This window comes from Dreissena polymorpha, chromosome 9, assembly GCF_020536995.1.
Source record: "Dreissena polymorpha isolate Duluth1 chromosome 9, UMN_Dpol_1.0, whole genome shotgun sequence".
Classification (NCBI taxonomy): domain Eukaryota; kingdom Metazoa; phylum Mollusca; class Bivalvia; order Myida; family Dreissenidae; genus Dreissena; species Dreissena polymorpha.
In genome coordinates, this window is record NC_068363.1 from 50024805 (window position 1) to 50047854 (window position 23050).

The window sequence follows — 23050 nt, forward strand, 5'->3', positions numbered from 1 at the left end:
TAGCTTTTCCTGTATTAAAAGATGAAAGTCAAACTTAATCATTGCTATTTTAGGGTTGAATTACAAACATCTTCTATTGCTTTTGTACAAGTTTAAAAAGATTTTGTGGTAAATAACGTATTAATTCATATTTTCTTAAGAAAGTTAATTAAAAATTTTGTATGATCAAACGATGGAAAATTTTACTACACCAACAAATATAAACAAATTTTAAAAGGTGTTTCTTTTCAAAATATTTTTTTCTTATCTAATTATGGTTCATGTCTGGCTCAAAACAAGGTCAAGTCACTTCACTCACATTAAAAACATTAATATTATGAGTCATTAAAGTTGATAATTAATTGGCTTTGTAAAACATAATTGAATTTTTTTTTTGTGTTTTGACAATGTTGGTTTCCAAATGACAAGTTTAATTTAAAAGTAAATAATGGCAATTTAAATAACATTTTGTTTACAATTATTCATTGTGCAATATGTTTAAAAAAAAGTATTCAATTAATTAAAATGTTGAAAGGTTTTGTAATTTTATTGACATAAGTAATATGTATAAATGTCAAGAAATTTCATTAAAAAGCTCTGATGACTTGATCCATTGAAAGGTTTTGACGCTTTATGTTTATGAAGCGACTTTAATTAATTTGTGTTCATCATAATAGAACATTATTGATCATAGTCTGTGGTAATCTCCTAAAATACATCCCCCCACGATGTTGTCAAGTAGACATTTTGCAGTGATCTTCCATATGTGCAATAAATCCAATGAAATAATTCTTATTTATAAGTCATATTATAATCATAATAAAAGTTATTTTCCAAAGTGCTTATCAAGCTTTTGTGTAGTATAAACTAGTTTGAACAGTTCAGTATTTCTTTTCGCAGTGCAATTATTGGGTAAAACATGTGTTTAATTTGATTGACAGCTTTCTGGAAAGGTTAAACTAGCTGTTAAAGCGTGTTAATAATACTAAGTTAGTTTAAAATTAGTTATTTACTAGTTTAATACATATAGCTAGTGATCATTCTATTCTTTTTAGTCAATGATCGAAGCGACCAATTTTGGATTTATAACAAACAAATCATGACACTGTCCCATTGAATTTAAGTTCACTCTACTGGGGGACAACTATAATCTTTGACAAACTGGACAAATTTGTTGTTAAGTGTTTTTACTGAGAGGTCAATTTTGAATAGAAATTCGTCCCCATTTCAAAAAGTTGTATGTAATGTTTCCATTTTAATTTATGGCCAGTGTAATTTTCACAGTATGACAATACGTCAACTTAAAACCAGTTTAAATTGCTTTTTTTTATTTGTTTTATAATTGTATTCACCAAGATATTTTTGTTCAACACGAAAATCGTTAGGGCTTTGATTGGTGCAGTTTTTTTTGTCAATTGTTGTTCGTACTTTTCATGGGTGTGGTTACAGACAGGTTATTTTTCATACAAGACCAATGTATGGAGTGAAAGACCCTTTTGATTTGTATTCTTCTAGTGTTTTATGAAGATGAAAAAGCAATTGATATATTTGTTACTGCAAATATTACTGTGTTAGCATAGTCCTTTTACGGCCTCTATAAAGATGTAATCCAAAGAACTTGAAAAAGTATTGTGCAAATGCAATTTCAGTTTTCACTTATTCAACAGAATGCTCCTGACAACAAGGCCAAACATGATATCAAAGTTGTATCATACTGGCTTTATTTTGCACATGCAGCTTTGCTTTTACCCTTTCCCACTTAGAAGCTAAGTGAAATGGCTATATGCAAACAATATAAAACCAGAACAGCCTGCGAGTTACTCACAGTCTGTTCAGGTTTTATGCTGTTTGCTGATTATCACTAACCAAGGGTTGGAAATAAAGCTTTTAACACTTTAGTAAGAAAGATATTTAATGAAATTTAACTTTCAAGAGACTACAAATGCGTCAAAATACGTATCTAAGTGTTAAAGGGTTAATACATAAAACGCTAGTTTTAAATTATTTAAAGTATTATTCTCCTGCAAGTAAATTTATTAAGTGATATTTGTTAAAACTGATAACAATATTCTTGAATCACTCATGTCAGAGTGATGATGTAGTTCATGTTATATTATTTTCATACATGCCATAATTTTTCAGACCAATTCCGGGACATTGAGTTAAATTGTCCGGGACTTTTGCCGATTTTCCGGGACATGTATAAAATGTAGCGATATTTATAGACACATGCATTTTTGGTACGTTTTTTTGTTTCGCATCGTTAATTGCATAAGTTCGAAAGCCTATCCGAAGTACACTTAATCTATTAACGTCAAATTAAACATTACTACTTCCGTTACTAGATACAAGCCACGTGTTTTCAGTGTAAGCGTTCTAAACATAGATGGTGACGTCACTGCGTTATTGTTATTAAGACCGGTGTGTAACGCGTAGTTGTTCATACGCCATTATTCATTAATAACATTTATAAATACAAAGTTTTGACATGGCGAACGCAATTCAAATTCACTTATTATTTTTAACGTTATGTTTACTAGGGGTTTAGAACAAGACAATAATAAACCTAGTGAGGATGACGTTTTTATATGCTTACTTTTTTACTCATTTCTTTGTCGGTTAAACGTGCAAACATAAACTGCTTTTAATTTTTTACTCAGCGATGTTGGACTTCAGATGTGAGAACAACTATCCTTTGCCCTTACGCAGCGGGAAATAATGACGTAGTAGATTATAGTCAATTAAAAACCACATTAAACAATGCCGCCTTTTCGGTGTGACCGTGAACGTGAGACAATCGATATGATAACAGGACCCCTGTTTATTGATCGATTTTGACACGTAGCGTAGTCTGCCTATTCGGGTAGGCATTGTCATGGAGACGCTGCAGATATACACAGATTCGAGGTGCAGTTAAGCCCTAGATAAGGTACATGTATATATGGATTTTGTAAATTCCGGGACATTTGACAGATTTCCGGGACAGCGGGACAAGTTCTTCATTTCCGGGACTGTCCCGGACAATCCGGGACGTATGGCATGTATGTTATTTTAATGGTTAAGAAAACCCTCTAGCAATTACAATTGTAAAGTTTGGTTTCAAATCATATGTGAAACCAATTTGGTACTTTTGTTGCAGAAGCTGAAACGTACGAACATTTATTAAATGGAAAATAATAACTGTATAATAGGTAACGATATGGATCTTTTAGTTAGAGACTACAATAAGTTACGGTAACCTAAATCATGCAAATTCACAACTATCACAAAAACCAGGTCAATTAAAAGTTGAGGTGTTGAATTCAATGATGACATCTTATCTTTTGATTGGTATCAGCTACCTCATAAATCTTGTATTATCTAAGTAAGTTACAAATACAATAGACTTAAAATATTATTTATGGGTACCAGTTCACAGTTTGACAATGATTTTTTTCCCATTTATCTGAAAAAAAGTAAATTTAAATTATCTAGATAAAGAACAATTTGTTTATCTTGATATGCCATTTAGATTAAAACCCTTTCCATCACAGAAGCAAAGTGAGAATGGCTATTTGCAAACAGCATTCAACCTGCAGAACAGCCTGCGAGTAACTCGCAGACTGTTCAGGATTTATGCTGTTTGCTACTCATAAGTATCTAAGGGTTTGAATTGGAGCCTTTTAATCTTGAATCTAGTAAGAAAGGTCTTATGTATAAAATTAAATTTAAATTTCTAAGGGACTACAAATGCGTCAAAATACGTATCTACTAAGGTGGTAAAGGGTTAAAAATGTTGTATTGGTAAAAGTACTTAAATCTGCGAACAAGTCCCCATGTCCTCACAATATACAAGCACCCATCCAAGCAGAACATCATTCTTTTTTCAGCTCCTATTTATATCCTGAGAACAGGTTGTTTTAAGTTCTATACAATCATTTGAGTATAAATCTATTGTTGTTGAAGATCTTTGATGGTTTGTTTGGTGCCGAAAAGACACTCTAGAGCAATATTACTGACACATTTACATAAAAGTTTGCGTCTATTAAATAATGTAACTTGAATAGCTGAGATTCGACTGGTGTCTGAGAATTACCAAATTTTCATATAAATGTGTCAGCCTTTGTTAATAAACTCGTAAACATCGATGCAGACATTTGTGCGTAATATCAGATTAGCCTAAACTGATGTTTATTTATTTTGTAAAGATTTGCATCTGGTGTATTTGATACAGTATTGTTTTTTGCAAATAAAAATTGCACTTTTGTTTCATTTCGGATCAATTTGATTGATTGCTGCTGCCCAACTGTTACTATATACAACCTGCTATTGAATGCTTTTATTGTATTCAATTAACATAAAAACACTATCAATGTCAAAAAATGTATGTAAAGTGATGAAACTGCTACCAAATATAGTGTAATCTGACGTAAGTTGTAATTTGAAACATTGCACATACAATGGTATGCGTAATTGTCTTGAATAATATCAAATGCATTTTCTATTTTAATGCATACCTTAATGTGCAAAAAAATGCATTGTTGTTTGATGACAAATCCATATCCAAAAACAATTATTACTATGCTATAGTGCAGTAAGAAAAAATCTTTAAAAGGAAAATGGAAGATCACTCACTATGCTAACTAATTAGATGCTTGATAGTCTTTATACAAAAAATACTACATTAATTATTGGAGAAAAATTTATGCATTTGAAGCCATGTTTGTTGTCCAAGTTGGAAACCTCATGCCAAACATGTTAAATATAATGTTAAAATTAAACATGGAAATGTTATGCCTGTGGGGACATTTAAGGACTTATTTGTCAGTGGGTGTTCATGTTTCATGATAAATGGGGACAAAAGAAAGAAAATTAAGCAAGTTGTCAATTGTAACTTAAGTGTTGAACACCCAATATTGTGCATGGGTATCAATAAAGAGGACATATTAATTTAACGTAAACTTTTTAAATTATAATATTAGTGATATGTTTACATCTGATGTACTATTAACTTTTCTGTTAAATTAATATTGTCTCTATTTCTCTGAATATATTTTATTTTGTATACACTTACTACACCACTATGAAAATGTGATCCAAGACGGTTTCTTGCCTTTCCCTTTTGGCTATATCATTCATCATATTGACATGAAATCCAGGGGCCCGTTTCATAAACGATCGTACGACAATTTTAACTTAAGAGACAATTTTGAAATCTTAATAAGTAGACGAACTTAAGCTCGCCAAGCTCGTCAAATATATACGGGGCTTGAGATGCCAATGAAATTAATTAAGTACTGAACATTTATAATCATATGATATGGACTTCAGCAAATATGTATCTTCGAAAAATGAAATGTATCGTAAATGTGAATGATGTTTATTGAAACGGTCCACAGGCTGCCACCAGCTGGGTTCAAGTCCTAGGAAACAGCTTGTGTCAGGCAGGCATCTTCCAGAAACGTTCATTACATACTCAGGTTGCCACCTCCCTCCCCCACTCACACACACACCTAAAGGAAAATGGGTGGTTTACACTTATACAATTCTTGGTACAACTGATAAGAGAAAACCTTGATGAAGACTTTAAGCGAATGAAGTTCACAGAATGAAACACTGTTTTGATATATAATAATCTATGTTTTTTTGAAAGTCTTTTATCTTGTTACCATCTTGTGTAGATTTTTAAACTGCGTGGCAAAACCAACGCTTCATTGTTATTCAATGAAATATGGCCAATGCTTTTTTGCAATTCGTTTTGACAGGTATGGCCATTTTATCGCAAATCAAAAGTTTCAGTCTTGGTCATAACTTCAGATTCTAATTATAATTGAGGCAGATAATATATCATGTGTACTATTCTTTTCAAGTACATACTCCTCAGATTTACATTGTGTCTTTATATCGCAGGTTACTTTGTGCACAATTTATTTCAGATTAAGCCATTAATTTCTAAAGGTTTTGTGTTTCATATCATGAGAAATGGTATAAAATGTAATAGCTGCAAAAACTGGTGATCTGCTGGAGAAATTGGAATCATGTTGCATTATAGCTGTAAAAACTTTGATTGAAATCACATATCTGCTGCCACATATGAGCCAAGCTCTGGGAAAACAGGGCTTAATGCATGAGAATTATCATCCAGATTAAAAGGCACTTCCTTTAACCCTTTACCACTTAGATACGCATTTTGACGCATTTGTAGTCCCATAGAAAGTTAAATTTTATTACAGACTTTCAAGTTTTTAAGGCTACATTTCAGACCCTTAGATACTGATGAGCAGCAAACAGCATAAAACCTAAACAGACTGCAAGTTACTCCCAGGCTGTTCTGGTTTTATGCTGGCTGCAAAAGACATTTTCAATTTTCTTCTGACGAGAAAAAGGATAATGGACAAAATAGATTTGAAATTATAGAACTCATAGAACAATTACAGTGCACATTTAAAATACATTTTCAATGATGAAGCAAATAAACAACTGTACTAAACAACCTGTAAAAATGACTCAATCTTAAGTTTAGCTGAGTGTTGAATTGTTTTCAATTTTTTGCCAACAATTACCATATGAAATTTACACCAAATTTACATTAAATTGCATGCCTATAAAGATCATTCAGTGATAAATCACTTAATTGAAGTATGTTGAAGTAAAACAAAACTATGCAGCAAAATTGTTTCAAGACCTTAAATTGCCGTTTGATTAAAAGATGAATATTTGTCACGACTTAAGCATACTTTGATGCAAAAAATGACCAAACAAGGCTCATGTTTGAATTGCTCTAACTTTTGAAGTGTATAGGCTGCATTAACCTTTTTCTACTCAAGAGGCAAAATGAAAATGGCTAGGTGCAAACAGCATAAAACCAGAACAGCCTGCGAGTAACTCACAGGCTGTTCAGGTTTTATGCTGTTTGCTGCTCATCAGTTTATAAGGATTGGAGATGAAGCCTTGGAAAATTTAATATTATAAGAAAGGTCTTTAATTAAATAAAAACTTTCCAAGGGAATACATATGTGTGATAATACATATCTAAGTGGTAAGGGTTAAAATGCCTCTAAATAAATCATTCTAGTCCTTTGCATTTCTATGAGCCTCTTTGTTGGACAACTCTAGTTATTTTGAGTGTGTCTTTGATTATTTATCCCTTTACCACTTAGATATGTATTTTCACGCATATGTTGTCCCTACAAGCTACATGTAATTTTAGACCTTTCTTATTAGATTCAAGTTTTTGAGGCATCATCTCCAAGCCTAAAGATACTGATGAGCAGCAAACAGCATAAAACCTGAACAGACTGCAAGTTACTCGCAGACTGTTCTGGTTTTATGATGTTTGCACATAGCCATTTTTACTTTGCTTCTGAATGGGACAGGGTTATTTGAGTTATGATGAATGAACTTGTCCCATCGGTCATTGAAAGGTTGTAGGTATGATCCTCTCACTCGGGTCACTGAGCATGATCAATTTAAGATGTTTTGTTTATAATTGCATAATTGGTAATTGATTTTCAATGATAATGGGCAAAATTTAATAATAAGTCAATGATTTGATATATATTGAGATTAATTCCTGATCATTTAATAATTTAAGATATGTCAGACAATACATCAATGATTTTAGTAGCTGTGAAAAATGACCCATCAATGCGTTTTGTCCAACAGACCCAGTCTGTAAATTTGTTATTTTCATAATAGCTGGATTTGCATGTGATGGGTTCAAACTGGAAATAAGCTTAAAATTATGTTTGTATTTTGTTTGTTTCTTTCAGGTATGTTCTGTGTCAGGACTTTCCAGGGCTCATGATCATCACTATAGCAACCAACATAGCAACAAATCTAGCAACAGTAACCATGATGGCAATACTCAACATCACACAACAGTCAAAGATCAAGGTAACTCTTCTTCTTGTTTATATAAGCAGCCTGTATATTTATGCCCCCCTTCGAAGAAGAGGGGGAATATTGCTTTGCACATGTCGGTCTGTCGGTTGGTCTGTCTGTCGGTCGGTCCGTCCGTCCACCAGGTGGTTTCCGGATGATAACTCGAGAACGCTTGGGGCTAGGTCATGAAACTTCATAGGTACATTGATCATGACTCGCAGATGACCCCTATTGATTTTGAGGTCACTAGGTCAAAGGTCAAGGTCATGGTGACCCAAAATAGTAAAATGGTTTCCGGATGATAACTCAAGAACGCTTAGGCCTAGTTTGAAAATAAATACACTGATATTGAAGAAACATTTTGTCAATGGAATGATAGCAGTTTTCTCTTTATTCTGTGATAAGTGTTGTCTATAAGTACATTGTGAGTGATTATGCCATCCTTCCAAAAGTCTTTAGTGCTAACATCAATCACAGGGGGTACTATGATTGTATTATCCTGAATTCAAGCCATTATATGGAGGATTATTTGTATGCCCCCCATGGAAAATTTCAGATTGCAGACAGCAAGGGGGATATAACATTCACAGAATGCCAGTCTTTCTTTCTGTGCGTCATCAGTAAGCGATAGTTACTGCTTTTAAGAAGATCAAATGGTTCTCACCTAATCTTAGCTGACATTCATGAAAATGTTTGTTGGCTTAAAGATTCTTAGATTGGTTAAATGATTTACCTTTTATCCAAAACCTTTAAAAAAAATGAAGAAATTGAAGAGTTAGAGCCCTTGAACTATCTAAAATTAAGCTGTCACTATAAAATCAATTTCAAAATATTTACCATGCATACTAAAATATGATAATGCCTTGAGTATCATAGTTTAGCATATTAGAATTGACATGTCGGACAGTTAATGTTTCTCGGAAATGCAAATTTGTCAGTTTTATGTTCATTTTCAAAGAAGCACAGATGTAAAGTAGATGCAAGATCTACGTTTTACAGGTGCTAAATCAAATCGGCCTTCCCTTTGTAATTTATGGGTTTCTACATTATGTATGTTCCATCATAGGAGATTTTAACATTTGTCAATGTCCTTTTTTGAAGCAGATCTTGTTTCTCAATACATCTTTCCAGTTGTTCTTTCATATTTTCTTTGAACGCCCAGTAAATGTTGTTCTCATAAGGAAAAGTGCAATCAATTATACCGTCTTCTTTATTATAATTATAATGATTTATTATGTGTAGCATCTAGGTAAGAAATCATATTGACAATTGTTGTATGCATTTGCCAAGGGTTGTAGAAAATATGAACACTGTCCCCCTGGTTGAATCCATTTTTAAATTATTACTTTATGATTTCAACAAGAATTATAAATAGTTGACAAGCACATAGGGACACTGTATGTGCATTTCATGTTTTAACTCTTTCAGTGCTGGAACCGAATTTTAAAGACATTTGCAAACAGTTTGGATCCAGATGAGACGCCACAAAATGTGGTGTCTCATCAGGATCCAAACTGTTTGCTATTCTGATAGTATTCTTTGAAAAAAATCGAAGAAAAATCAAAAACTAGGTCACGGGGTCACTTAGTGCATTTTAGACATTGAACATGGTGTCCGCTCTCTTATTCAAGTAGTTTTCATCCGACCTTCACCGCACTTGGTTAGAAGGTATAGATGATGTGTAAGTCAAGTTCGAACATGGGCCATGCCGGGTCAAAAACTAGGTCACGGGGTCACTTAGTGCGTTTTAAACATTGAGCATGGTGTCCGCTGTTTTTTGTGAAGACAACATGCAAAATATTCTGTGTCAATTCGGCATGTGGGGGTATTTGTCACGTCTGTGACAAAGCTCTAGTTTTCACTTGCCTGGACATAAGTTTTATTGTGACGACTGTTAATTATAAATTATGACCGCAATACTTTACTGATTATTTCTTTATTAAAACAAATGTGTTTAAATCTAAGTGTAAAGCAACAATTAAATAAATACTTATATCTTAATATCTGGTTTTCCTCTTAATGTCTCTCTTAGAACATGTATAAACCCATACAATCCACAGAAAAATTCCCATTTTACAATTTATCTGCAATGACTCATTGTAAAAAATATTTAAAAAAATATGTACCAGATCAGTGTCACACACACAAACTGGGACACAATGGTTATCTACAATATGTATCAAAGAATCCTTGTCACCAAAACATCTCAGAAATCCCTTAGGGTGGGGTTCTCTTACTATAAACACAGTACCTGTCAAATTGCAAGGCCTCTGATTTAGGTCAGAATAGAGAATAAAAAAAGCCAATCACTTGTCAACTCTTTTGGAATATGCAATCCTATTGAAGTTATAAGAGTTTATCAGTGTTCTTTCACCTATGTTGATAATGCCATCTGGCATTGATGAATCCATGTTTGAGATCATGATTATACCAGCTAAAACTTTCTAAAATAGAGTACAGAAGGATTTATGATATAAAAATTAAATACTTAATGTGCTAAGGAGCAACAAAATGCTTCAGTGATATCATAGTGGACTTATACTGGCACTTTAAGCTGGAAAGCACATGGTTGGATGGATACGAAACATATTTATGAAACAATATTTCGATCGGTAAATGTCTGTTAAGTTTGGTGTGTGTTTTGATACGCTCAATGAAAACGGAAAGTATTATAGTTTCACCCTTGGCTGGCAGGCAGCGGCTAGCGGCGGCTTCCACAGCAGTGTCCGCTCTCTAATTCAAATAGTTTTCATCCCATCTTCACCAAACTTGGTCAGAAGTTGTATCTAGGCAATATCTAGGTCAAGTTGAAATATGGGTCATGCTGGGTCAAAAACTAGGTCACAGGGTAACTTAGTGCATTTCAAGGATTTAGTATGGTGTTTGCTCTCTAATTGAAGTAGTTTTCATCAGATCTTCACCAAGCTTGGTCAGAAGTTGTATTTAGACAATATCTATGTCAAGTTTGAATACGGGTCATGTCGGGTAAAAAACTAGGTCACAGGGTCACTTAGTGCATTTCAAGGATTTAGCATGGTTCCGCTCTCTTAATTGAAGTTTTCGTCCGATCTTCACCAAACTTGGTCATGAGTTTGATCTAGACAATCTCTAGGTGAATTTCGATATATGGGTCATGCAAGGTAAAAAACTAGGTCACAGGGTCACTTAGTGCATTTCAAGGTTTTAGCATGGTGTTCACTCTATAATTCGAAGTAGTTTTCATCAGATCTTCACCAAACTTGGTCAGAAGTTGTATCTAGACAATATCTAGGTCAAGTTTGAATATTAGGTTACGAGTCACTTAGTGCACTTCAAGGATTTAGCATGGTGTCCGCTCTCTAATTGAAGTAGTTTTCATCTGATCTTCACCAAATTTTATCAGAAGTTGTGTCTACATGATATCTAGGTCAAGTTCAAATATGGGTCATGCCGGGTCAAAAACTAGGTCACAAGGTCTTTTAGTGCATTTCAGGCATTTAGCATGGTGTTCGCTCTCTAATTGAAGTAGTTTTCATCCCATCTTCAACAAATTTGGTCAGAAGTAGTGTCAAGATGATAATTATTTATTATGTAGGTCAAGTTCAAATATGGGTCATGGTAAAGTTATCAAGTTGTCCAAAACCTTCAAACGGGCATATCTTTTGACAGTTTGACATTCTTGTTTGCATCTGCAAGAGCTGGGAGTGCCCTGTGGACTGCAAAGTGCAATTGTGTTGTTTGCAATAAAAAATAGGCAATGGCATTTTTAATAGAATCTTAACGACGTTGCCATTGCATAGTGGAAATGGTCAACCTGCTGATCCGCAAAGTCTTACGTCTTAATACTGGTTCTACCCAGGAAAAGGACTCAAGAGTGTTGTAATAAGCCTTAGGCTTTCAATACAATCAAGCTTGAAGAAAAAGGTTTAAAATAAAATAAGATGCAATTGTTGTGTAATTTGCAACAACACAGAGACAATGGCACATGATACAGAGAATAAAAAGAGTTATTAGGATTTATTTTAAAAAATTAATAAGAAAGTATGAATAATTTTAATCTTACATAATTGTTGAATAAACTTTAGTAATATATATAGAACTCATACTTTATAATGGACCTGTTGTCTTTTTTATTTTCTATTAACAGCAATTACGCCATGGCCTATCAAAATTTTAAACAAAAAAGGCCCTGACCTTGCATTTTACACTCCAGCAACCACTATTTGTACATTAAGGAACTATTAATCTATTAATGCCTGATTAATGGAGCACTTATCACTGGAGATCTTGATTACCACTTTTCACTGGGTGTCAGACAAACAAGGACTTAAATGCCTTGATCTTTGAGATCAAAATTCATCACCAAACTGTAGGTTTGAACATTTTTGAAGTATTTTTGTGAATAAACACTGGTCTGAATAGTTTTGATAAAGGAGTGACCTTATCCATTACAGGAGTTTTTTAATGAATGGTCCGTGTCATAAAGTCCTCACTGCGATGTTCAAAGCATTGGAACTGGTGAAGAAATACAAACTTTGGGTAAAAAATGCCATCTTGGAGTTTTAAGATAACTTGTCAAGTACGACCTTAGAACAAATGAAATACTGCTTTTACTGTACGCATGCAAAATGTTTTTGCCAAATGTTTTTATGACTTTAAGCGTAAGTAAGTAAGTAAAAATAACTGAATACTACTAATTTGTAAGAGAAGATGATGTAAATGAACAATTGTTGTACTGAAAACCACGTATTGTTAAATAGAAATACAAAATAAATCATATTTATGATCAAAATGGCTTGGTGTTAACTTGAAGCAAACACAAAAAATACTTGGCACAAACGGAACAAGCACCCTTCTGAAGATAATAATTCTTTCAGTGCTGGAACTGAATTTTGAAGGCCTTTGCAAACAGTTTGGATCCAGATGAGACCCCACAGAATGAGGCGTCTCATCAGGATCCAAACAGTTTGCTATTCTGATAATATTCTTTGAAAAAAATCGAAGAAAATGCTAATTTTAGAAATTCAGCAGACAACATTTTAGCAGACGACAAATTTCCCAGCATGCAATGGGTTAATTCTTTCTAGGCTCAGGAATCACCAGTGATCACTTGTATGGAAAATATGTAGTTACATTTTACAAAGTTGTTATTAATTTAACCGATTTCTATGTGTGTTGTTCAATGAGTTTTCTGTGTGTTGATTGATGAGGTTGCAATTAGGAAGATAATTTCTGCCAAACTTCTAGATCATTGGCCATTACATTTAAATAAATGTTATTTGACACTGTCTTTATTACCAAATTGTCATTGGTTTCAGCACTGAGATTTGTTCAATTTATCACCATGGCCCACCCATATATCCCGACCCTAAAATACATCAAAGCAAATAATACACAAATCAAAAAGCCCTTTATTGAAAAACGTTCAGGGTGTGGCATGGCGTACAAAAGAAACGAAAGAAATCTAAGCCATTAAATTGCTTTTCCCTCATTCTGATAACATTTATGCCATAACAGCATGTCTGTAAATTGAATATATTTAAAAGACTCTAAACTTCAACTGTATTTGTCACATGTCCTGCTAACAAGAGAGATTTTGTTTTGACGAACTTAATAACTTCTTGACACAGATTGCAATCCTTGAGTTTTGTGAATGAAGTGTAACCTTAGATTCAAGAGCAAAAACATAATTTTTTTGGATGTACTGGGTGATTGAAAAGAAATTGAGCTTTTTATATATTAGTATCATTGAGACACATTTTGAATGGTTTGGTTAATTGGCATGCTTTTTTCCATATGAATATCTCATGGATTTGATAAATTGTTTAGTTTACTGTTTCTGGGATATATATTAGTATCCAAATGGTTTGATTGCTGTTCAAACAAGAATAATTGAGTCGCGCTGTGGGGAAACATATTTAAATGCCTGTGTGTCAACCCTTCCCAAAAATGAAAGCATCCTCCTAGACAAAAGCTGCGCCATAGCTCAGGCCTATGTGAAACAACACATTCCGTTTAGATTGGATTTTTGTTAGTTTAGTTTTAACCTATTTATTTAAGCTTGATTGCATCGAAAACCTCATGCTTATTAAAACGCTCTCGAGTCCGTTTTCTGCGCCTATAGAACCAGAACTTGGTGTCTTTGGGGAAGATCTTAAGAACGCTCCCACAGTGGGGATCAAACAGAGGAAAATGTTGTCCCTAATTAGCCTGTGCAGACTGCACAGACTAGTCTGAGAATATTCTTTACGTGCATGTATTAAGCCCTGTTTAAGCAAAGAATGGCTTATATTATTTGAGCCCTTTTGGGCAATTTAATTATTAACAAAAATACAGCATTGCAATATCGTTTAAAGTATTATGGGAAATATTAAACTGCTGGTTCATTCATATTCACTGAGAATTTAAAAATACAATCGTCTGCTTTTGTGAAATTGTTTTATTGTAATGATGAGAACTTGTTAACTTGATGATTAAACATAATATATTTAGACCATGCTGCATAACCATGACAACCACTATGTAATACATTATTAGTTTTGCCAAAAATAAATTATATGGCAACATCAATTGCCCAGAGAGGGTAATCACATGACAGACAAGATGGCGATGTCCATGCAGAGGCAGATATTTTTCGTCGTTTTATATCCTGTATTACTTGTATTATTATTTTTCATCCCGCTCACTTTCCAGCCATATTGGGAAGAAAGTAACTTGCTTTTATTTCACAGTAATATTCGCTCTATATCTCAACTTTACTCGGTGCAAAATTTCTTAGCGGGATGACCTAATTAGGGCTCCACTAAGAAAATTTGCGGGGAGTAAAGTTGAGATATAAAGCGAATTTAAATACAAAATAAACGCTGATCGCCTTTTTACTGATATGGCTGGAAAGTAAGCGTCATTTAAACATAAACAGAAGTAATAAAGGGTTTAAAACGGTGAAAAATACCTGCCTCGGTATAAACGTCGCCATCTTGACTATCACGTGATTACCCCCACTGTCAATTGCCTACTTTAAAATAAAACTTCCATAAAAGAGTTTTATTTTGCTCTATAATTTTTAACTTAATATAATTTACAAAAATTATTGTTTGTTCTAATTGTGTGGTGATTTACTTTATAATTCATATAAACTATATAATATTGTTATTTCTTTACTTGTAATATATAATATTAATCAATACTGTGATAATTTATAGTCCTTAAAATACTGCAATAACCTGAAATGTCCATGGCAAGAACACCATCTTACTTTCTTAGAAGAAGTATTTAGTCACCTTTTAATTGTATGTGCAACCTGTGTCATAAAATGAATAAGCCGTAAAAACTCATACTGTTTCTTTAATACAACTGCCATAAATGTGTTCAATTTTTATGATGTTTTGGCATGTTTTATGATTTACAATTGCTTCTTTGATTGTAGTCCCCATATATTAGAAATTTATACTCATTTTGTCATTATTCATCTATAAATGTCTTTTGTTGATAAATGTTGATATGTTTTTCACTCCAGCGAACATTTAAGTCTTCCAAGCTCATGCTTAATGCAGCGTAGAAAGTTATTATCGACAACAGCTCTTATGCATTTATTTGCATGTCTACATCACTTAGTAGTCTCGAATACAGCTCACTGGCTTTTTAATGAAAAGCTATACTTATGTAATGCAACATTAAATAATGTGATTATCAATTACTAGTATTCATGTAAGAAGGTAATTTGAATTCAAGTCTGCCTTTAATACCCGGATTGAGCCTTCCCCATTCATAAAGCACAACCACAACCAAGATAAAAAAAATAGGTTTTAAGTTGGCGGTATTTGAAACCGAACTGAAGGTTTTTGTATAATTTTATTTTTTATGCCATCAGGTGTTTGTAAGGGTTTAGTATGACACTTCTGTATCTGCCCTACAGTTCTGCATCTGTTACGATAGTTTGGCGCTCCATCCTTAAAATGTAGATTCAGTCAATCCCGCTGAAAGTAGCATTAGATTTGTCTATGATCAATCATAATCGCATAATCAGTGCAAAGAGGTCATGTACATCAAACATTTCATGATGATTTTTTTTCTGATATACTTTAATTGAAACATGTACCAATAAATTAATTTGAGCCCGTCTATGGGAAAAAACGGGTTTAATGCGTGTGTGAAAAGTATTGTCCCAGATTTGAGTATGCAGTAGTACAGATGATATTTCCGTCATAACTGGATTTTGTGTGTATAATACCCCCATCACACCCGACTGGCGTCCTTACTGCGTCCTTACGGCGACCCAGGTGGAAGTGAGGACGCCATACACGCTGGAGGGACGCAATAGGTCGCTGTGAAGATGCCGAAATTTGCTTAGGACGCGAGCCCACAGCAACCACTTTCAAACATGTTCAAAGTAGTCGCCGAAATCGTTCTATGGCGTTGTGTTAAGGACGTCGTAGAGACACAGTAGTCGCCGTAAGGAGGCAATTGCGGTGTGACGGGGCTTTAAGAGACTAAAATGCTGAAAGTGACGACCCAAAGCAGCCTGTGGCAATGCACATGCTTATCTGCGACAACAATAAACATACATTCATCAAGCCCAGTTTTCTCGAGATATTTTGAAAATTTACTACGCAATGACATCTATGGCATACCCTGTTAAACCAAATCTTTGATAAAACCAAACTAATGTTTTGATCTTGACTTTTGTCTTTCTTATTCAGTATATACAAAACTAATGATAATCACATTTAGTTAGTCATTTCTCCAAAAAGAATAAACTTTTTCAAATTTTGCATCAAACAATTATCCCAATAATGCTTTATAAAAAAGTAAAAAAATCCACAACATATTTTACCCTAGCAAATTCATCGTCTCAAGGTTCATGTTTCACTTTTCCACAAGGCAATTTACAAGTAAATAATAAATATTCATACATTTTTAAAAGTTGTTAAAATATTGCAAATAATATGTTTTTTAAGGAAAAATGATCAGTTTATATCATCATAAACATCGAATTCAGGTGCATTACTTTGAATGAAAGTAAGAAAGTTGAAAGTGTATTTTATAATGATTCATAAGATATTGTTGTTAATGTTGTTAGATCTGTTATTACAGACACAACCAAACTGTTCATGAGATTTTCATGCTAATTTTGCTAATTTAGTGAAATGGGTTTTTAACATAGCAGAACATTCAATGCACCAAAACCTCTGAACACATTTTGTTAAAGTAATGAATATGTTAAGCTTCTGCCATATAGCTGAGCACAATTTGTTGCAAATGGATTATTTATGAAATTAGTGTCATTCAGTTTAACATCTGAGGCAGTGTTACTGAAAGACTTCCACTACATGTGACGATTTATTAATAGATAAAAAAGATGTATTGAAATTGTTTTCAATACATCAAACATTAACATAGGATAAGAAACTGAATGTTGTGTTACTGTATTTGGATAATCAAAATGCATTGAAATGAAATTGATGTTAATTAACTGGCAGTAAGCTATGCAATACATGTATCCCAGAAAAAAACTACTTTTTGGAAAAACTCACTAATCTGCAGGTACAAATAAAGCTGACCCATTTATAATCCTTTCAAAATCACACACTGGATCAACCGTTATGATTTAAAGTAAGCTATCATTGGTTGATATAAAGAACCAGCGTCGTGCTTTTCAGGGATAAGTCCATTGATAACTGTGCTTTATACTTACCGTACGTGTAGGTCCCTTAAAACTCAATGTTAGGAAGTTTTTACGAGACCAGTCCATCAAACAATTTTAATGTCTAAACATCTGCACACACTGTACGCTAGATCCAGTAGTAAGGTCAATCCAGATGCAAAAACAATGTGTAAAATATATTAATATATTTGTTACCATAGATACAGTTTGTTGAAACAAATTTTACTGGCCTGTAAGGCCATCATGCATTTTGCTCCGCAATTTGTGATTATGGCTGCTTATCAAACTTGGCTGCTATGCATAATGCATTCGATTTTGATTGTTGAAGCATTAACTGAATGGGATTGGATCTACACTACGCGATCTGTGATTTTTGCCTAATTTGCGAAGTCAAGGCGAGCATTTTGCTTTTTGGGTGGAAAATCACCGCGATTTCCCGTGACTCGTCACGCGAGAGCAAGATAATCTTCGCGCTAAATCCCCTCAATGTTGTGGTGATTCGCTGCGATTCGCCGCAATTCGCCGTGATCGCAGTGACAACGATGACACGCCAATTCATGCATAGAAACCGAATTGTATCGATAACTTTATACATGTACATAACGCTTCTAATGTTCACAATTATCCGATAATCCAACATCAAAAAAATAATCTTGAACATTAATGTCGGTAAATATGTTTGAGAATTTCATTAAAACAACCATATGACTACGCCATTTTTCAGAAGTGTAAAGAGTACAGCGCATAATGTGGGACACAGCTTTCATTGGACGAGCGTATTTAAATTTAGATTGATACAATACGATCTTACAAAAAAAACACGTTTTATTGCGTCATACGCCTTCATGTAAAAAAACGTTTTTCCTTCTGGAAATTGTGCTATTAATGCATAATATTATCAAACATTTTTTTCACACGTAAAGCTTTGTAACAAATTAATATACAATTCAAAACAAATATACCATAAGTATAAATGTTCCGTTAAATTCCCAAATGAGAATAAAAATTTATAATCCGAAACACACTTCCGATGTTTTAATGTTAACACGACGTTTACAAATGCTTTCAATATAGTCATCATGTATATTTCCCGACAAAAGAGCGCGAAAATTATGCGGCAATGTACAAGGTCAAGGTATACGAGTGTGCAAGTATTGATTTTTTATACAAACTGCGTAGCGCAGAGAACATTGAATTCTGTTGATTTCGGTTAAATGTTTCTTTGGTATTTTTAAAACAGTTATATCGCCAACAATTTGATATTTCTTTTAAAGTCAATTCAAATCAAACACGCCGTATCCGTATCGTTACTGATAGAAGTAAAACATAATACCTTGATTTGTATAGTTTTTTTGTTGTGAGAGACCATCTGAGTAAACGCCGAAAAATATATCCAAACTGTTATTTTTTGTCAATGCCCTTTGATCCATTATCGCACTTAATTGGCAACGCCATCCTGTTGTTTCTGTGATTGTCACATCTTTTCACAGTTACAAAGAGTGCCAATAAGACACTTGAACAAACACTATCACCCGCTGGACAGTACACACTAAATAATCAAATGTTGAGGTTTTTTTGTTTTTGGCGTAAAACCCAGAAAAATGCATGTACATTATACATCATCATAAATTTATTGAACTCTGCGAACGCTAAGTGCTACGTTGATATACTCGTGTGTTTTTTTTCAGCAAAACAAACACAATGTTTAACGGCTTTAATATATAGGCAATGATGTAATAACAACAAATTATTTACCACGATGTCAAAATAACATGTAATTAACAAGAGCACCGCCTTGCGGGTGCAGACCGCTCATCTATTTTCTTTTTAAAGGTGAAGGGACTCTCATTTTTAATCACAAAGGAGGGAGGGGTGAATCGGGGGGGGGGGGGGGGGGGTATAGTGTGAGGGTGTGGTGGTAATTTGTGAGATGATCTTAAAAAAAAAAAAGAAAAAAAAAAAAAAGTTAATTGGGGGTGGGGTGGGGGTATAGTGTGAGGGTGTGGTGGTCATTTGTGAGATGATCTTAAAAAAAAAAAAAAAAATAAGGGGGGGGGGAGGGGGGAGGGCACGGGGGATGGTTTGGGTGGAGTCTATTGTGGTATGTCAGTTAAGAGTAGTTTTGTCAAAGTATCAATCAAATGTAATCATAAATAAAGAAGTTATGGCAATTTTAGCAAAATTTAATAATTTGACCTTGATAGTCAAGGTCATTCAAAGGTCAAGGTAAAATTCAACTTGCCAGGTACAGTAACCTCATGATAGCATGAAAGTATTTGAAGTTTGAAAGCAATAGCCTTGATACTTAAGAAGTAAAGTGGATCGAAACACAAAATTTAACCATATATTCAAAGTTACTAAGTCAAAAAAGGGCCATAATTCCGTAACAATGACAACCAGAGTTATGCAACTTGTCCTTTTACTGTACCCTTATGATAGTTTATGAGTGTTCCAAGTATGAAAGCAATATCTATGATACTTTAGGGGTAAAGTGGACCAAAACATAAATCTTAACCAAATTTTCAATTTTCTAAGTATAAAGGGCCCATAATTCCGTCCAAATGCCAGTCAGAGTTACATAACTTTGCCTGCACGGTCCCCTTATGATAGTTAATAAGTGTTGCAAGTATGAAAGCAATAGCTTTGATACTGTAGGAATAAAGTCGACCTAAACACAAAACTTAATCAAATTTTCAATTTTCTAAGTATAAAAAGGGCACATAATTCTGTCAAAATGCCAGTCAGAGTTACATTACTTTGCCTGCACAGTCCCCTTATGATAGTTAGTAAGTGTTGCAAGTATGAAAGCAATAGCTTTGATACTTAAGGAATAAAATGGACCTAAACACAAAACTTAACCAAAATTTTCAATTTTCTAAGTATAAAAAGGGCACATAATTCTGTCAAAATGCACGCCAGAGTTATCTAACTTTGCCTGCCCAGTCCCCTCATGATAGTAAGTTAGTGTACCAAGTTTGAATGCAATAGCATTGATACTTTCTGAGAAAAGTGGACCTAAACGCAAAACTTAACCAAAATTTTCAATTTTCTAAGTATAAAAAGGGCACATAATTCTGTCAAAATGCATGCCAGAGTTATGTAACTTTGCCTGCCCAGTCCCCTCATGATAGTAAGTAAGTGTACCAAGTTTGAATGCAATAGCATTGATACTTTCTGAGAAAAGTGGACCTAAACGCAAAACTTAACCGGACGCCGACGCCAAGGTGATGACAATAGCTCATTTTTTTTTTTCAAAAAATAGATGAGCTAAAAATAGAACAGTAATGTAATTCCGATTTCCGGCTTATCAAGCATTGTGAATGTATGTACAATGCTCGGAAAGTAACGCGAGTAACACGAGTTATCCGCATTTGAACCTGAAACAGAAAATAAATAAGTATAGCATATTTTAGTCCAAATAATTAGATGTAATCTACCGATTACATTTAACCTTTAAATGAAAGTGTTACTTAAACAATTTCCCGTGTCTTAAGGCATAATTAATAACGTCAATTAACACAAACGGTAAGATCAAAGTTTAAATGGAAAACTTATATCATATTTCTCGTAAATTAACAAATTATTAGTTTCGTCGAAATCAAATACCATGTAGAGAAACAAGGTATTTATAACCGACCAATGACGAAACACTATGCAACTTTCAATTTACACAGTGCTACGCTACATGTATATTGCTACAATATGGAATTTTAACAGTGGTAGTGTATTCGGGCCTGGAATATAATTGATTGTAAGTTTTAATAAACATTCTGCTAATGCAATCAGTTAAATAATGTTTACATGTTATGTTAAATATTATTGCATGATCATTCTTCTGCGCTGTTATATTAATTTGGAGTCGTTAAAGCTTCCGACATTACTTCATCACGTTCATGTCGGAACGGGAGTATTTTAGCTAATACGCCCATTGCATACAACAAGAACAAAAGCTTTATTATTGCAATGTATAATGTAAGTGTATACAATATACAAATGTATATTACATGTACATGTAATGTAGTGTAACCCTTAATGTTAATCTCTTAAAAAGGTTAACCACGGCGGTTCGCAGTGATTTGCGGTTATTCGCGCTGATTGCGTAACAGCGAGATACATCGCGCTAGGGTCGCCGAGACATCACCCAAATTTTCTTGTCGCGCGGAATCACCGCGATGTGTCATGTTGCATCGATTGCGATGATGCGAGAATCGCGGCAAAAATCACGGGGTGCGTAGTGTACAATAGAATGCTATTTACAAAACAAAAATAAAGAAGAACGTGTAAATGATAAATTGCTGCACGTGCTTATGACCTTTCAGTTAAAAATGTTCTTCAAGCCTATGACCCTACGGCCATTATGGACTTCTTGGGACAATTATTGTATAAATGGTAGTTTCAGCTAAGCATAAACCTCTAAATGTAATTTAAATGTACTTTCATATCATATAAGTTTTTAATGATAATAGAAAAAGGAAGTGACTCCTATGAAATCTATTTGAAAGAACAGTCTGTTCAGGTTATATGCTGTTTGCTGCTCATCAGTAACTATGGCTTGGAAATGAAGCCTTTAGAACTTGAATCTAGTAAGAAAGGTCTTTAATTAAATTTAACTTTCTAATGGACTACAAATGGGTGAAAATACATATCTTATGCCTCAGTCACAAATAATCCAGTCGCCGGCCGATATGTCCGATCTCCAGGCATCTGGAAGACTGGACACGTCGGAGCCGTCCGATGAGTGACAAAGTAGTGGTGAAGGGTTAAATCACACTCCAGTCCTCCTTGTGACAGGTGGTTTGTCCCATTTGAAGACCCATCTCTGTGATCCTGTAATCTCAAAAATACTGCAAAAACATGTAAACACATGCACTAGCAAGTAATTGGTTTATTATATGGCTCAGTACATTTTTATAAGTGATTATATTTAAATGTTGCAGATAAATATTTGTTTAAGTAGTCATGCACCTGAACATATTCCTTATCATGATGCAACTAACATGCCCTGTTAAACCTTTTAAGCAATTTTTATAACTTAATTTACCAGTGCTGGAACCGAATTTTGAAGGCCTTTGCAAACAGTTAGGATCCTGATGAGACGCCACAGAAACTGTTTGCTATTCTGATAGTATTGTTTGAAAAAAATCTGAAAAGAAAATGCTAATTTTACAAATTACGCAGACAACATTTTCAATAAAGCAGACGACAAATTTTCCAGCATGCAAAGGGTTAACCAGCTTGACATTTTACCTTAAGTGTCTGTTGCCCTATCATAATGGAGGATATGTCTTCTTAATTCTCTTTTTTATCCTTTTAATCTAGATCAGAATAACCTTAGATCCTTCCCAGTGAAAAACATTTAATTGATTGTACCAGTGCAGTGGCTGTAACACTGATGATGCTGTTCATAAGATTTTGAAGATGATAAAACACTGATGGGATTTTAAGAAGGATTTTGAAAATAATCAAGAAGAATATATTATACCTATCAACACAGGTTTCAGCTGTTAGGTGGTACATTATATTTAACCAGGTGTACATGGTGGTCTGTAGGAAACAATTTCAGAT

General features: G+C 33.9%; 2 protein-coding genes across 5 annotated transcripts in view; one reads left to right on the top strand and one right to left on the bottom strand.

The window, feature by feature from the left end:
- LOC127846488 (uncharacterized) overlaps positions 1 to 23050 on the bottom strand; it is a 496240-nt gene that overhangs the window by 216501 nt on the left and 256689 nt on the right. The gene's annotated exons all lie outside the window — the stretch shown is intronic.
- The window catches only part of LOC127846486 (A disintegrin and metalloproteinase with thrombospondin motifs 18-like), a 146893-nt gene that overhangs the window by 54490 nt on the left and 69353 nt on the right, over positions 1 to 23050 (top strand). For both annotated transcript variants that reach the window (XM_052377758.1, XM_052377757.1), the window contains exon 2: positions 7731 to 7854. In XM_052377758.1, the coding sequence (XP_052233718.1) occupies positions 7731 to 7854 (124 nt within the window). The remainder of the gene's footprint in view (positions 1 to 7730; positions 7855 to 23050) is intronic.